The sequence below is a fragment of the Eublepharis macularius genome, chromosome 12 (assembly GCF_028583425.1).
Source record: "Eublepharis macularius isolate TG4126 chromosome 12, MPM_Emac_v1.0, whole genome shotgun sequence".
Classification (NCBI taxonomy): Eukaryota; Metazoa; Chordata; class Lepidosauria; order Squamata; family Eublepharidae; genus Eublepharis; species Eublepharis macularius.
In genome coordinates, this window is record NC_072801.1 from 64095364 (window position 1) to 64111599 (window position 16236).

A 16236-nucleotide genomic window follows, 5' to 3' on the forward strand; every position below is an offset into this window, starting at 1 on the left:
AATAGCCCAGTGGAAAAGCCCACGGCTTTTCCACTGGGATAGATTTTCTCATCGTTGTCATCTTTCACTTTAGTCATGGTTTGAGGACATCAGTCAAACAACAGGTCATGCAGAAATTAGTAATCCATGGTTCACCAGATCAGATTAGAACCAAAGGCCCTCTCCTCCCACCTGAGAATTTTACCTTGCCAGCATGTCTTGCCACTGGTCCGTTTCTATTGTCCATAATTCAAAAAAGGGGGCAAAGGGCTGCACAGCAAATGAAAACTCTCTCTCAATGGCAAGGCATATGGTTGCCAACCTCCAGGTGGTGGTGGGTGGAAATGTCCTGGAATTACAACTGCCCCCAGTTGTAATTCCAGGATTTTCCAGTTTTAAACTCCAGGATTTTCCCAACCTGAGGCTGGCAACAACCTGGTGGTGATGGAAAATGACAAGTCATAGCTCACTTATGGCAACCCCAGCTGGAGTTTTCAAGTCAACAGACTAACAGAGGTGGTTTGACATTGCCTGCCTCTGCATAGCAATCCTAGTCGTCGTTGGAGGTCTCCCATCCAATTACTAATCAAGCCCGACCCTGCTTAGCTTCCAAGATTTGGTTTGCCTGGGCTATCCAGCTCAGGACAATTAAACACTTATGCAAGGTAAAATTCTCAGATGTGAGGAGGGGCCCTTTACCAATATAGCAAAACATCACTACATGATATCTTATGCATGCACATGCACACACATTTGAAACTACTGTTTAAATTCTGGATTTCCCCAGACCGCGGAAAACAAGAAAACTTTGTTGCAAAAAGGCCACAGGGTGGAAGTAACCTGGGTAGGATGCAAGAAATAAGCACCTTATGCACTTTCCTGCCCTATCAGTTCTACTAAGTGGTTTTCTAGCAAGACCCTTCCGCCTGGCAGCCTTGCCAGAGCCATTTCTGAGTACTTGCCTATTCACCATTGGGTGCTGAAGAGGATGAATGTTTTGTGTATTCAGTGCCTCAGTGCTGACTGGAGAAAAGAAGCTGAGATGCTGCATTTCTATCCAGCCTGTACCTCCAGCAGTCGAGCTGTGACTGTGAATTCAGAATATTATTATTAATAATGTTAATTGTTCAATCAATTGTTGTTGTTAACAGTACAATGCAATACATATTCGAGAGGGCTTTTTATTCAAGAGGGTTGTACCATAAGGAAGTGCTCTCAAAAGAGATGCGTAAGAAAAGAGATGTGGCTGTATGATCCTACTGGATAGTTTCCATGTGGTTTCATATGCCAGTGTTAGGATGCTCTCTTTTAGAATTTCTTCAACTCTGGATTGGATTCTTGTTAGTTTAAATCACTGCAAATGTGCACTTCTTTACCCTATTACACTTTTTATTGAAATCTGTTTGAAATGGGACTCCACTGACTCTGTTCTGTAATCCGCCTAGAGTCTCATTGAGAAAGGCGGACTGCCAATAACATAAGAACAACAACAACCTGACTACGAGTTCAGAATACTTATAAAGAAACCAATTTCGTTTTTTCTTTTCCTGCAAAAAGGCCGAGCTTTCCGAAAAAGTTTCCTTGGGAATAGTACTCCTTTTTTCGGTATTTGCATCTGATCGGACGCCCTCTGAGCCTGTCAATCTGCCCCCTCCCGCCTCCCTTCTTTTTCAGCGATTGGTCACATCTTCCCTCTCGCCCGAAAATCTCGAACGTTGATTGGGCCATAGGTGATTTTTTTCCCCTCCTGCTGTCCAAATAGAATCCACTTCCGTGCCCGCCGTTGATTGGCAGGGAGGGGGCGGCCTCTGTGCCGAACGGGTTCGCAAGCGCCACGGGCCGCCGCTTGTCATGGCATCTCCCGCGGCTCAGCCGCCGACCAAGAAGGGCAGGCGGATGCAGAAGTACCGCGAGGAGTGGGAAAAGGAGTTCGGCTGGCTGTGCAAGGTGGAGGGCAACGCGCTGAAAGCTCGCTGCAGCGCTTGCAACAGGGACTTCTCCATTTCGCACGGGGGGGTGTGCGACGTGAAGCAGCACGCGGCGGGAGGGGGGCACATGCGCAGCATTCGAATGCAGCACCAGAAGCGAGCCGCGGCGGTGTCGCCGGAAGCTGAGCAGGTGGAGTATCTCTGTGCTTTCGAAACATGCATCATATTTTATCCTGCCCTCCTTCCTCCAAAGGAGCACAGGTGCTTCTTTCTTTCCTCTTTTAGCTGCACAACGAGAGTGCCTAGCCCAAGCAAGCTTCCAGGGCAGAGTTAGGATTTGAACTAGGAACCTAATCTGATGCTCTCTGGCAGTTAGCCGGTGCCGGCTGTGCCCTGAGCCATAGTCTCTTCCAAAGCAGAAATAGTCCTCATATGGGCTTCCTTACCCTGCCTCATTGTCCCCCCTGACTAGCAAGGGCTCCCCAGGCTTTCTCAACACCAGGTGCCTGGGATCTTTTAATGCTGAGATTGTATGCAAAGCAGGTGTGCTTCCACACGGCCACAGGCCTTCCCCGTGATTTCTTCACACAAGCCTGTATTGGAAAAGGCAGCTTTGACTCTTGAAAGTTTTTACTCTGAAAATCTTGTTGGTCTCTTGTTGCTCTCAGCTGGACACAAATCCTGCTGTTAATCCATGCAACGGAGGGACAGACACAAATATGCCGGATGCATCATCCCCAGGATATGCGATCACTGGCTTGTGAGTAGGAAGCTAGGGAGGGAGGGACCCTGGGTGCGCACTCCATGCTCATAAGCTAGCACTTGTGCATCAGCAGGGGACAGGCCCAGAATGCTCATTTCCTCATCTATATGCATTGATTTCAGAATGCATAGTGTTGAGCATGCCCTGACCAGGATTGCCCAGGTAAGCCTGATCTCGTCAGATCTCAGAAGCTAAGCAGGATTGGCCTTGGTTAGTAATTGGATGGGAGACCTCCAACAAAGACCAGGGTTGCAGAAGCAGGCAATGGCAAACCACCTCTGTTAGTCTCTTGCCATGAAAACCCTGCCAGGGTTGCCATAAGTCAGCTAAGACTTGAGGACACTCTCCACAGTGTTGAGCATAGAGGGCTTCAGTAGTAAGAGAAAGGCACTCTGTGCAAGTTCAGGAACACGCCCTTCCTTAAAGAGCAAAATTCTAGGCCAGTAACTCTTTAAAGACCGACAAGACTTTCAGTATATAATTTTTTAAAGAGTCAAAGCTGTGACAGAGGGAGCCTTGACTCTCAAAGGCTTATGACCTGGAAGTCTTGTTGAACTGTGTGAAAGTGCGAGATGGGTTCTGGCATGTGTGTGTTTCTATCACTGAAGATGTGTCTGTTTCAAAGGCGGGCGGGCGGGTAATCTTGGGCAGGTGGATGGGGCAGTTCAGAACTTGGTGGTCTCTGGGCATAATGTTGCCCACACAAAACGGTAGAATGGCAGGTCTTTAAAGCAAACAGTGATATGGGATTGGCCCTCTAGTGTTGCCCAGAATAAGGAAGATCGTGGGCTGTGACAATAGTGCCGTAGCGTACTCTTTTCTGTCTGGAAGTCCCAGGGGCACAGGAAGCAGGGGTCAGTGCCTCACCTACAAGGCTACCTGCTCTTCAGTTTTAAACTGACAGTGAAGGTTCTTCATTCCTCTGTTAAAATGAAGGTTTGCATTGCTGTTATTTCCCTCACCAGGCGCTATGCTCTTCTGTCAGTCTCTTGGAGATAAAAGTAGAAAAAACAGATGAAGTGATGGCAGAAGACGGGCCTGGAAATTCAACAAAGATGTTTCAGTTCAGTGCTGAGCCCACCCTGGAACACATGTAAGAGATTTCTTGTCCCTCTCCCCCCGCCCCTGCATTAGACCTCAATTCCAACCCATAAGCCCCTTTCACAAACCATTCTGGGAAGGCCGAATGTCCAGGGGGGGGGCCTTTCAGTGGGTGTTTCCCAGCCCACTGACTTGCACATGTTGAAGAAGCGCAAAGCATGTACAGGAGCTCATAGAGCTCTTTTGCTGAAATGGGAAATCCCAAGAAAGGAGTTGGACTTTATTGTGGTGCTGTTTCCTTCCCTACATGAAAGACATGGACCGCTGCATTGGTCCACAGGAAAATGTAACAACAAAACCATGTAACACTTTGCTTGGTCTTGATATGAGGTAACACAACATGGTATTGCCTAACTTCTGCTGCTGGACTGCCCCTCGTTCGCTCAGTCTCTCCAGAATGGGGTATGGAGAGACTGTCCTATTACCTTACTCAGTTTCAGGGATGCCTGAAGCTTTATTTTTTCCTCTACTTCCAACTCTTCTAGATGCGCGCGCACACATTCTTGACCTCCATTCCTGGTCTAATGATCCTTTCTCCCCTCTCTCCCACAGTCGAAGCCTCCATTCTGCATTTTCTACTGAGCGGGGCTGGGGAAAGTACCACCAGCCTCGGAATCTGCTTCTTGCCCTCGTGGGCGAAGTGGGGGAAGTGGCCGAGCTCTTGTGAGTACTGGAACTGCTACTCAAAGCAGCACTCAAAGGCAGAACTTGGGAAGGGGCAGGGGGTGGATGAAGGGGGGAGGCCTAAGGAAACATCCTTTGCCATTTTGTGTTTTCACGCTCCAGCGTGTTTTAATTTGGAAGGAGCCACAAGCCCAGAGGAGACAGGAGGTTTGTGGCCAGGAAATGCCTGAGCTTTAGTTGGTTTTAATTAAATAGATGGGCTGCTTTGCAAAAATCAAACTATTGCTCCATCAAAGTCAGTTTTGTCTAGTCAAATTGGCAGCAGCTCTTCAACGTCTTGGGTCAAGGACTTTCATATCACCCACTACATGATCCTTTTAACTGGAGATGGTAGGGATTGAACCTGGGACCTTCTGCATGCAAAACAGATGCTGTCCTATTGAGCCACAGTCTCACTGCTGGAATAAAGCATTTGCCTGAACTTAAATGGCAAAATACATGCATAGTGCCATCAGCTGTAAATTGTTCATTTGCATTTACATAGCCAAATTTTCCTGCCGTAAGCAGAGAAGCAAGAGGCTCTGCTTGTCCAGTCAAAATTTCTGTCTTTATCGTGAGGAAACCTTCCCACTTGTTCCCACCATATGCGTAATGTCCCACATGTTTGAAAACAGCAAGTTAATAAGAAAATGATACGTAGTCTGGTGCTCTTCAGGTGATGCCTTAGAGGAGACGGATCTTATGTAACAAATGCATAGCAGTTCCTTTTAAAGTTTTTTGTGGGGGTGACTTGAGCTATGATGAAGAATGGGATCTGGGATAGAAGATGCAACTTCAAAATAGGGTCAAGCCAAGATAACCTCTTGGTTTTAAATATTATGCACTGCCTTTGGGGCTCATTGTAGCCTGGGTCTTTCCGAGTCTTCACACAGGTTTGTGTGTTCTCAGCCAGTGGCGGACTGAAGTCCCTGAAGGCCTACCAGGTTGGACAGCATCGGAACGAGAAGCCCTTTCAGATGAGCTCAGCGACGTCCTAATTTACTTGGTGGCTCTGGCAGACAAGTGCCACGTGGACCTTCCTTCTGCTGCCCTCCGTAAAATACAGAAGAACCACCTCAAATACCCAGCCGAGAAAGTCTACGGGTCATCCAAGAAGTACACAGAGTATCAGTAATAGGTACTGCCGTTGCCGCTTCCTGAACAGGAAGAAAGAAACTTACCTGTGGCCTTGAAAGCTTCCTTGGATCTGGTCAGGAAGACTAAGGATGCTGTTGTGATTTTAGGCCTAATCCAAATGTGTCAGTTCCAAGCATGTCCCTCCCTCATTTTAGCCATTGTGGGATAAGTCCTGCTGTCTCATCAGTGTGTGATGGATTGGGAGGGGAAGTGTGTTGTGCTGCTGTTGCTTCCTGGGCTCTCATTAAAAAAAAAAATTGTCGTGTGCTCACGAAGTAAGGAGCAATTTGCCTTAACCAGCAAAAGCAGGGCAAAGACCCTTGTGTGTCTCTTATCCTTTCAGATACTGCTTTTGAGAAGACAGTTGAATTTTGTGCCATGGGTGAAACTGCACCCTTATGCACCCTTTGACTAGGGGCTCCTCCATTTTCAGAAGGAAACTTGGTGTCACGGAGCAGGTGCCTGTGGCAGTCTCAGTGTGTTCTTGGGGAGAGCCACCAGTTTGAGCAGAGGAATGGGGGTAGGGGAGAAGGCTGCATAGCTCTACCAGGGGGAAGACGCATCTTTTCCACTGATGGAAAAGGAGTTGAGTGGGGGCTGATTTTGAGTGACAAAGGGCAGGCGGGAGAAGAGTTAAGCAGCCTGTCTGCCACCAGCCATTCCTTTGCTCAAGCTGGCTGGCTGCCTCCACTTTGTTCTTTTTCAGCCACCCAAGCTGTCGTATTGGTTGTTTTGGGTGCAGCATCAGACTGCAGATTCATGCAATTCACTGCTTCTCGAGCATCATGTTGTCTTTGCTTGAGAACTATGTCCTGTCTTTAAGATTGCCTTGTTGAGCTCTCACTATCTACTCAGTTCTTAAAATTACCCATATGAGCTCATGAGAACTGCGGACATAATATTTTATCCCGTCTGCTTGTAGAGGGTCTGTGGACAGCATGGCATATATTTCTAGATAAACAGATAACCCATGCAGTTGGGCTGGCATAAGGAAATGAATTCATAGAAAAGTATCTGTTTGAGGTTGGATAGGGCCCAGCAGGGCTTTTTTTCAGGGGGAATGCGGGGGAACGGAGTTCCGGAACCTCTTGAAAATGGTCACATGGCTGGTGGCCCCGCCCCCTGATCTCCAGACAGAGGGGAGTTTAGATTGACCTCCATGCCGCTGAGCAATCTCAACTCCCCTCTGTCTGGAGATCAGGAGGCGGGGCCACCAGCCATGTGACCATTTTCTCCAAGGGCAACCTACTGAGTTCCGCCACCTCTTTTCCCAGAAAAAAAGCCCTGGGGCCCAGCAATACAGATGGACCTTTTGAGACCAATATTTGGTGAGAAAGGGATCTCTGTATGAAAGAGTAGGTAAAATGATTGTGGGGAGGTGGAGGGAATAGAAACTATTTTAGATCTCTGCAAACAAGTTCTTACATTGTGTAAAAATACATTTTATTTTCTTGGACAACTCTCGCTGTTTATTGAAGCAATTGCATGCCAGTAAGATATCATCACTGATCCTTGATTGTGCTAAAGAAGAAGGATGGGTATATGAGAGAGACAAGCAATCCAGTGGGAGAATTTCCTACGCAGTCCCCCTCCCCCGCCCAAGCCCCGTCACTGTAATCTCCAGAGCTAAAAAGGGCTTCTACTGTCACTTGCCATGTGGAAGGAGGCTGAAGTCTCTCTCCCGGGATGCCCATGGAAGTGCAAGAAAGAGCTCTGGTATCTTTCATAGACTGTCAGATTGCTCCCCCTGGCTCTGCAGCATCTGTTCCTTCATCCTCTGTAACATTTCCTGCATTCGGCGGAGCTGGGCAAAGAGATAAAGAGAGGCTGAGAATGAGGACAGAAGTGCCAGCTGTTGCCCATTTGCCTATTGCTGAGATGCACTGGGAGGGGCTGATCAATTGTACAGAGGTCTTTTGGCCACTGGTCTATGACCACGAACTCCAAGGGAAACCACAGGGCCTTTTAAAGCACAGACATGCTTCTCGTGGGAGTGGCATTTCCTAGAGACTCACCTCCTCATCTTTCTCACGAATTAATTTCTCCGTCTCAGCGGACAGAGGCAGGAGCGGCAGTTCAGTGGCGCTTTGACGAGACAGCTTCCTAGAAAGGTAAATGAGAGCTTAGAATCCAGGCGTCCTGGCTTGTACTTCTACAGTTAATTTGGCCTCCTTTTCAACAATGTGTTTTTCATCTCTTAAAGAGAAGGCAACCACTTTGACCAGCATTTTCTTTCCTCTGCTAGTTCCTTTTATTTGTTTATTTTGCCCTGTCCTTTAACAAATAAGGATTTAAAAAAAACTTTCCTTTGAATGTAAAACAAGTTTCTTAGCCAGTCAGGTAAAAGCCAATCAACGACATGACTTACACACCACTTCTTCCCCTAAAGTTCTCTCACCTTTCTTCTTTTCCTCAGTCCTCAAAAAGCAGTTAATTATAGTCCCTTATGAAACTTGAAATTGTTAGGCATTTTCCACTGACTATCATTTAGGATACATCCCTGTGAAGTAGGCCCACTGATGCTCTAAAGGTAAAGGTCCCCAGTGTGGTGCCCATGGGCACCATGGCACCTGCTGACACTTTTCTTGGTGCCCACCAAGTGTTTTTAGAAAGCATGTGGGGATTTTGCCTAACAGGCTTCTGATTTGTCACTGAAGATCTGATTGGCTATGTAGATTAAAATAACTTAACTTCAATGACAGCTGCGACCAAAGTGTTTTTTTTAAATTCTGTATGACCACTCTTTCCTAATGTATTTTTTTAAAATTACCCATCTTCTCCTCTGCACTTGGGATTTCTCTGTGTGGCTCCACCTCCTGTGGCAGCCATTTTGTGGCTTGTCCCAACTCCTGCGTCAGCCATAGGCTCATAAAGGTTGGGACCCTTGCTCTCAGGTCACAGGTTTTCTCATCTTAAATTGCAAAACAGGCTTTCATCGGTTAGTTTGTTTACTCCTTAACTGAATCTTTATCCACCTGGACCTATGCTGTCCTCTTCAAGAAAATTTGGGAACCCCAGAAGTTGCTTACGCGCGGCTGCTGCGATCCCGAGCCCCGGGTCTGGTCAAGCTCTGGATGCACTGTGCACGGTAGTTCTCGTAATGGACTTCATGGGTCACATCCTTTAGGTCCTGCATATGGGTTTGAATCAGCATGTTCCGAAGTTTCAGAAAGTCACAGTGCACTGGATTCTCCACTAGGGTGACAAAACGGGAAGTAGCATCAGTGGTCTCCTGTGGTAGAGCACCCTCTGCTGAGCCTTCCCCCTTTAAGGCCACTTACCTTCCACTGTTCCCCAGGGATATTGCCTCCCCCGGAATACTTTATCCTTCAACTCTCTAACCACCTGGCTAGATCCAATTACAGCAAAGGGGATACTATGCTATAGGGGGAACACAAATGGGGTATGTTAAGTCTCCTTGCTCCATTTCGCTCCCAACAAACCCTTCAACATATAAGTGCTCAGCTGCCTCTTGCCTAATTCTCACCTTCATCTCGGCATCCTGAGCTTTGAATTCTTCATCTTCATCCGAGTCACAGTCAGGAAACTCATAAATGTTGATCCCGTTTTCTTCTAACTCTTGCCGGATCTATGAATTGAAAGGAATTGAAACGAGCTGTTAGAATACCCATGAAAGGCAGTTGTGTCTGGAATGGGGGCAGTAGTGGGATACAATAGTCCAGCACCAGAGTCATCGGTTTCTGTCCTCGCATGAGATTCTCCAGCCCCCTGGGATTTGAGATTCCCTTTCACTGCACCCTTCAGAACTCTCACCTTCTCTTTCTTCCGTTGTACTTCTGCTGGAGTCAAGCAATCAGCCTTTCCAATTACTGGCACAATATTGACTTTGTCATGGATGGCATGCAGGAATGCTGTGTCTAAGGGGCGGAGCCTGTTGCAGAGGAAGAGGAGTCAGAGTCTTGACTTAACCTATTGGAGTGCTTAGAAATCCTGCCTCTTAAGAGGCTGCTTCTGCTCCAACTTGGGGCTCATCGCTCAACCTGGTGATGGAGCGTGGCCAAGGTGTCTCCACTGGTTAGGGTTTTTTTAAATAGCTGCCCCAGGATTTGATTCTGCCTAGAAACCATTTTCCTTTATCCAGATGTGTCCAGGCTGGCTGTGGGGCATCAATGAAAAAAAGAACTTTGCATGTTCTCAGTGACATTCTTTATTATTATTTCACCAGTTCCAGAGTTGACTAATTCTGGGCCAGTGCCCTGAGTGAAATATTATCCCTCATCTGGGGAGCGTCTGTCCCACCAGAGCAGGGGTTTCCAATGTGGCACCTGCAGACACCTTTCCTGCTACCCATCAAGTATTTCTGGAAAATGGGTGGGGCCAGGTGGGGCTCCTGCCCAGTAGGGTTTCTGATTGGCTATGCAGATTAAAATAAAGTTGTTTTGATGGCAGCTGCCATCACAGTGTTGGTTTTGTTTTCTCTCTCGCTGCTGTTTCTCTGTGCATTTTAAAAAAGTACTCTTGTCCCCTGCACTTGGGCTTCCTCTGTGCCTGTAGCTCTGTCGCCTACCACCCCAAATTCCAAAGGTGCCCATAGGATCAAAAACACGGAGACCCCTGCGCCAGAGACTTAAGAGGTGTGGTTTCAAACCCCTTTCTATGTCACAACCATTAAATCCTAAATTTCTACACTTGTACCCATGTCCAAAAGGCGAGAGGACGTAGAGGCAGCAGTGAACCCGGCCATCCTGAATATTCTTGCGATCAAGGCCACTCTCGTCTCGAAAATACTGCTCAAACTGGCAATCAATGTAATGGGCAATTGGCTTCCAGCTGTAATAAAAAAAGGTCAGGGAGGAAAACCGAGGTTATGAGAAAGCACTCCTCTAGCTAGATTCAGTCACACAACATTTTGAATTTATATTCTAACGGATTTTTGAAGGATTATTTTTTAAACGCCATACATCCAATTACAGAGCTGATAACAGGCTTAAAATGTGGGAAGTTAAATATTCAAGTGTATACACTTTACTATCCACTATAATTAATAGTAACCTTAAAACTCCCAACGATTTAAATTTTAAAAAGGAGAGATTTGCCAGAATTTTGGCAAAATAATTTTAAAAACTCAGTTCCAAAAGATCTAACTGCTAGATTCCACCATCCCTTCAGAGGAACCAAGAATTTTAGTTCCTAGCATTTCAGCAGCTGTCCTTGACTTTGCCCTTTTTAGGTCACCTTCATAATCATAGGTTTTTTTTTTATGTTATCATTTTTTTAAAAAACCAGTTGTTAAAGCTGAGCAGGTGTTCAGCTCAAGAGAAAAGTAAACTGTTAAAACTCAACTATTCAGTAAGTTGATTAACCACTGTAAAACCTACACTGCTAGATCCATCTGGATTTATTTTACTTAACTGCATTGGCAGACAACTAAGGTCCTGCAAATATACTTTTAAAAACCTGGAATCCCTCGTGAACATATTAGACAGATGAGGTACCTACATCAGAATGGCTAACAAACCAGAGTTGTAAAGACCCTAGACTGACATGTCTCATGCTGGTTTGTTTTTCTAAAGCATATTTAAGGATTGGCTGCTAACCAGGATGTTAAATCATGGTTTGAAGTGGTTGGCACACCCGTGGTTTGTATTTACCATGGTAAGCAAAACCAAGCAAAAAATGGTTAAGGGAATTTCCCCGCCACTCTAGCATCCCTGCTTGCTAAATGGCAAGCAGGACTCACAGATGCCTCCTTAGAGGATATCCCTCTTCCAGGGGCAATGCTGAGCTTGTCAAGGAAAACCGAGGTTTCCTTGTGTATGATGGGGAATTAACCAGGATTCAGGCAACCACGGTCAAGCATGTTTTTAGTGGGCCAAAGACTTAAAACTTGCTGTTTGATATTAAAATATTTTAGAATATTAACTGACTGAAAACAAATATGTAATTCTACAGGCTGGTTTCCTTGGCATCACTTTAATTGTAAAAATGTAAGAGCACTTCTGGATTGCAGTAGCCCGTCTCGTCCAGCATCTTGTTTCACAGAATTCCCCTGGAGGGACAACGGCACAGAGGACAAGGCCTTGCCCAATGGGGCTTCCTAGCACTGGCATTCAAAGATTTTTTTTGCCTCTGACTATGGAGGTTCTCTTTGGTCACCATTGATGGAGCTATCCTCTATGAATATGACTTTTAAAGCCATCCAAGTTCTTAAACACAGAACAGAGATAGCTTTAAAAGGAGTCTAGTGTCCCTGGGGACCAAGATCAAGATAATTCATACCGTTGTATTCTCCATTACTATATATGGATGTGAATGTTGGATAATCAGGAAAGCAGATGATTCATTCGAAATGTGTCAGAGGAGAGTTTTATGGGTACCATGGACCCCCCCCCCCAAAGACAAGTCAAGCCTGAATTCTCCCTAGAAGCTGAAATGACTAAACTGAGGCTATGTTACATCATGAGAAGACGAGACTTGCTGGAAAAGGCAAAAATGCTAGGAAAAGTTGAAGGCATTGGTAAAAAGGGCGGCCCAACAGGAGATGGATTGACTTGATAGGGGAAGCCATGGCCTTCAGTTTGAAACGCCTGAGCAAAGCTCTCAAATTAGGTTTTGGATGTTGTTAATTCATGGGGTCGCCCTAAGTCTGAGGTGACTTGATGCTACATAACACGTACACGTGTTCTTAAAATATTTTTTTTACATCAAGCAGTGGGGATGGGTGCTGGTTCAGTACTGGAAGGTCTGGAGGAGGATCCTGACAGCTAATTTTACTGAAGCACTCATTCCTCATTTTTCCCCCTGTCTCCATGAGAAATTGTGGCTTCAAGTCTAGATTGCTAGACATTCCTTCATTCCTGGAGACCCCTGGAATCCTGGCTGGCTCCAAGTCTTCCTTCCACGTAGCTATTTCTTAGATACATCTCTGCTCCCAAGGAACTGAGAAACATGCCCATTGATATGCCCTCTTACCACTCCACATTGTTCACTGCATCTCCAAATCCTGGGGTATCGATCACCGTCAATTTCACCTTCACCCCCTTTTCTTCGATATCTACAGCATGTTTGACAATTTCCAGTGTCTGGGGGATCCTGGCTACAGAATGGCAAGAAAGAGGGGAGGCAGATGGAAGAACAGTCAGCACCGTACTCTTCCTGCCTCCCGTACCCATCAAAACAGATCACTGGTACCCAAATAATGGACTTAATTGGTTTCTCTGACTATGTGACACCCTTCCTTAAATCCCTACCCTGGATCTCTGCACAAACTTCTCATCCTTACCTTGAAAGCCCTCCATGGACTAGGCACCCTTAATCCTGCTCTCATCTCCGATGGAACCTTTATTCCATCCCTCTTGGCCACCCAAAGGTCTCCTCCCTCCAACAACACTGGCCTTTCTCCCTTGGCTCCTCTTATGCTTGAACTGCCTTGGGAGATGCTCTCCCTTCCTCCAAGAAACCCATGTTTTCTGCAAAAGGTCCCTCTATTCTTCCCATTTACTGTTGCTTCCCTGTTTCCCTCTCTGGCTTCCCCTGTGTCCAGTTCAGATTGTAAGTTCCTCAGGGCAGGGATCTGTCATCTTGAGGTTAAGCTGCAAAGTACTGCTTGCACTTAACAGCACTATGTTGTGGTTGGGATTGTTCATAACAAGAAGTCTTGCTCACCTTGTGCATCTAGGACTGTCCGATCTTTATATAGGTCTGTCAAGAAGAGGCTGTTGATGAGGGTGGATTTTCCAAGGCCGGACTCACCTGTTGAATGAGTGGGTGGGAGGGAATAAGCGGATTATTCTGGAATTCTTGGGGTCAGCTCAAGCAACACACTGGAAGATCCATGACTGCATCGTTAAGGCAGTTTCAGGGATTCCAATTCAGATCAAAGCCATGGGGCAGGCTGAAGTCTTCCCTTCTCCCTCCTACTCTATTTTATGAGACCAACTGACTCTTCCCTCCTCTCAAGCTGCAATTTGCTAGTTGAGGAAAACATAATTCAGGAAACTTGTACATTTCTTCAGTGAGGCAAATATCAGCTCCAAAGGGGTGTTTGAAGTAGAACAAACAGTGCAAGAGAGAAAGTTTTAGTCTCTCCCCGACCTCCAATTGCAAATCTATCTATAAATCTTAAAGAGTGTCTCATCTGGGTTTGACCGTGCAAGCGAGTTTATATAAAGCATATAACGAAGAGAACTACATCTGATGAAGAGAACTGTGGTTCTCGAAAGCTTATGCAACAGTAAAGTTGGTCAGTCTTAAAGGTGCTACTGGACTCTTCTATTTTGCTACTACAGTCTAACACGGCTAACTCCTCTGGATCTATATAAAGCATATAGCCCATAAATACAGAGACAAAACCAGGACTCTGGGAAACATATCTTAGATTCTCTCCCACCCTTTGTTTGGGAGGAGAATGTAGCCATGAGGGACAGAGTAGGGGGTCTGCAGGGTTTGGGCCCCTCCCGTACCATTCTCCAAGTGGGTGTGACCCCCCTCCCCAATTACATTTGTGGGGAAAGCAGCCCGATTGTCTGTTAGACAAGCACTCATAGGGGTGTCAACTCAATTCTGGCTTGGGAGATTCTTGAACATTTGGGCGTGGAGCCTGGAATGGGGGGGGGGCGGTGTCTGGGGAGGGTGTTCAGCAGGGACATGATGCCAATAGAGTCTACCCTCCCAAGATGCCATTTCCTCCAGGGGATATGAGGAAAGTAGTAAAGGAGATAAATTGTAATTCCGAGAGAACCTGAAGATTGTCAACAACACTCATTATATTCTCCCTCAACAACCAGACTATGCAAAAGGCTACAATCATGAGGCACCATTTTGTACAGCAGCGTATCGGTAGCAATATAAAAAGAGAAACAGTTGGAGAGAATCTGGATGTATTGGGGATGTTTGGAATCTGCTCTCAGCGAGCAAGGAGGCTGGAGTTTGTTGCAGTGAAGGAAATGGGTCTTTAAATGCTTTACCTGCTACCATCAGCGTGAAGTCAAAGCCCTTCTTTACAGATTTCCTGTGGACTTGGCTGGGCAGGGTGGCAAAACCCACGTAATCTTTGTCCTAAGGCATAGGGAAAGATTCCATCAAGAGCCATCCCTCAGGCTAGGTATCCTGACACCCCCTGCTACCCAGAAGGGGGCATAGAAAAGAAGCAAAGCCAAAGGGGCAGTTTTCTGGGGGGGTTTCTGGGTTCTTACCATATCTGATCTCTGGTTGTGTGGGACAGGATGGAGTGATGTCTGCGTACCTTGCTGTCTCTCAGTTTACCACTTCCTCTTGCATCAGGGAAACAGGAAGCCAGTCTTTGCACCCATCATGATCCCCCATTGGCTGGCCTACTTTCATTTCTATTTTTTTTTCCACCTGCGGGTGATGCTACTTTTAAGCTGATGTTGCTAAAGTACTGCATAGAATTAGCATGAGCGTGTTTGGTGTTTCTGCACACAGGCCTCCCCGCCTCCCCCCCCCTCCAATTGTGTGTGACAGAGGCGTAAAGATTAAAGTGATTTAAAGTTTCCCTGAAAAGGAAAATGCAATGCTTCCTAAAACTATGTAGGCTTGGGGTCAGTTAACAGTGGGGTCACAGCTGGAAAAGTCCTACAGTGCCCCCTACCGTTGCACTTCTTTTCTCCAGGGACCCACAGCAGCTTTACAAAATGCAATTTAAATAAATAACCACAGAAAGTACGATAAACTGACATTAAAAGTTCAGTAAAGATGATAAAAACAATACATTCCGATAGATCAGACCCTGTGGATTATATCCACAGAGTGGGCTCGTAGCAGGGCTCAGCAGGCTACAAAAATCTGGCCATACCAGGGTTTAAATTCCCTGCAAATAGGAATGGAAACAGAAAGAGAGCCCAGATCTTATTAGCTGTTGGCCCCTTCCACCAAAATTAAGCGATACGCTTAACAGATACTGTTAATAGAGATGGGGTGGCTTGCCATCTAAATTCTTCCAGGCACTTTTTATTTTTTTGGTATTACGGATCTATTTTTCAAGGGTTTGAGATATTATTCAGGTCATGCCACAGATAACGGCTGAAAAGTCAGCTGGACCAGACAGGAAGTTAAACTGTGACTTGTGAGTTTGACATACTAAAGCAACCCGAACGTTCCTATGTTCAAGAAAAGAGAGCCTACAACCTCCCCAAAACGGCTTTCACTTTTAGGGAAATTATTTCATCTGGAATATAATGTTCATCTGGAAAGCCAACAGAGTGGATAAAAATCAATGATTTTTTAAAAAAATTAAAAAACTGATTTTTTTAAAATTTAAATTGGATTTTTTTAAAAAACCTGTTTTTTGAGGAAAAATCGATCTAAAGGTAGTTTTCTGTTTAAGATACATTATAGGCCAAAGTTTATCATCATGAAATAAGGATTGGTTTTTAATTATGTAGCATGAGGTTGTATATTCATGCAATGTTTAAGTTTTTTGGTAAATGAATTCCATTAATCCATTCACAATGTCATGCTCTTCCAGAGGTTTCTGTAAGATTATTGGGCAGTTTTTCTATCTAGAAGATAATCATCACAGATGCTTGGTTTTACAGTTCTCAAAACTGTGAATTTGTGTCTGCAGAGATCTTATCTCTTCTTCACAGCAAAAAGGTTATAAAATAAACACAGTTGAGAAAAAGAACTTAATCCCATTGTTTGTTTGCAAATCTTTGTACACAGAACCAATCCCTTACCTCTTAA

At 45.6% G+C, this 16236-nt stretch overlaps 2 protein-coding genes across 2 annotated transcripts; one reads left to right on the forward strand and one right to left on the reverse strand.

The window, feature by feature from the left end:
* The first annotated feature begins 1799 nt into the window (after window positions 1-1799).
* DCTPP1 (dCTP pyrophosphatase 1) lies at window positions 1800-6649 on the forward strand. Its single transcript, XM_054992795.1, has 4 exons — window positions 1800-2097; window positions 3636-3763; window positions 4324-4434; window positions 5344-6649. Exons 1-4 carry the CDS (start codon window positions 1831-1833, stop codon window positions 5567-5569), a joined length of 732 nt encoding a protein of 243 aa, XP_054848770.1. The 5' UTR covers window positions 1800-1830; the 3' UTR covers window positions 5570-6649.
* Window positions 6650-6974: 325 nt separating this feature from the next.
* Window positions 6975-14777, reverse strand: SEPTIN1 (septin 1). The gene is made up of 11 exons (XM_054992794.1): window positions 14727-14777; window positions 14499-14589; window positions 13198-13284; window positions 12505-12628; window positions 10228-10362; window positions 9346-9463; window positions 9059-9160; window positions 8853-8952; window positions 8601-8766; window positions 7587-7674; window positions 6975-7375 (listed from the first exon to the last, which is right to left on the reverse strand). Exons 1-11 carry the CDS (start codon window positions 14727-14729, stop codon window positions 7295-7297), a joined length of 1095 nt encoding a protein of 364 aa, XP_054848769.1. The 5' UTR covers window positions 14730-14777; the 3' UTR covers window positions 6975-7294.
* Between the last annotated feature and the right edge of the window lie 1459 nt (window positions 14778-16236).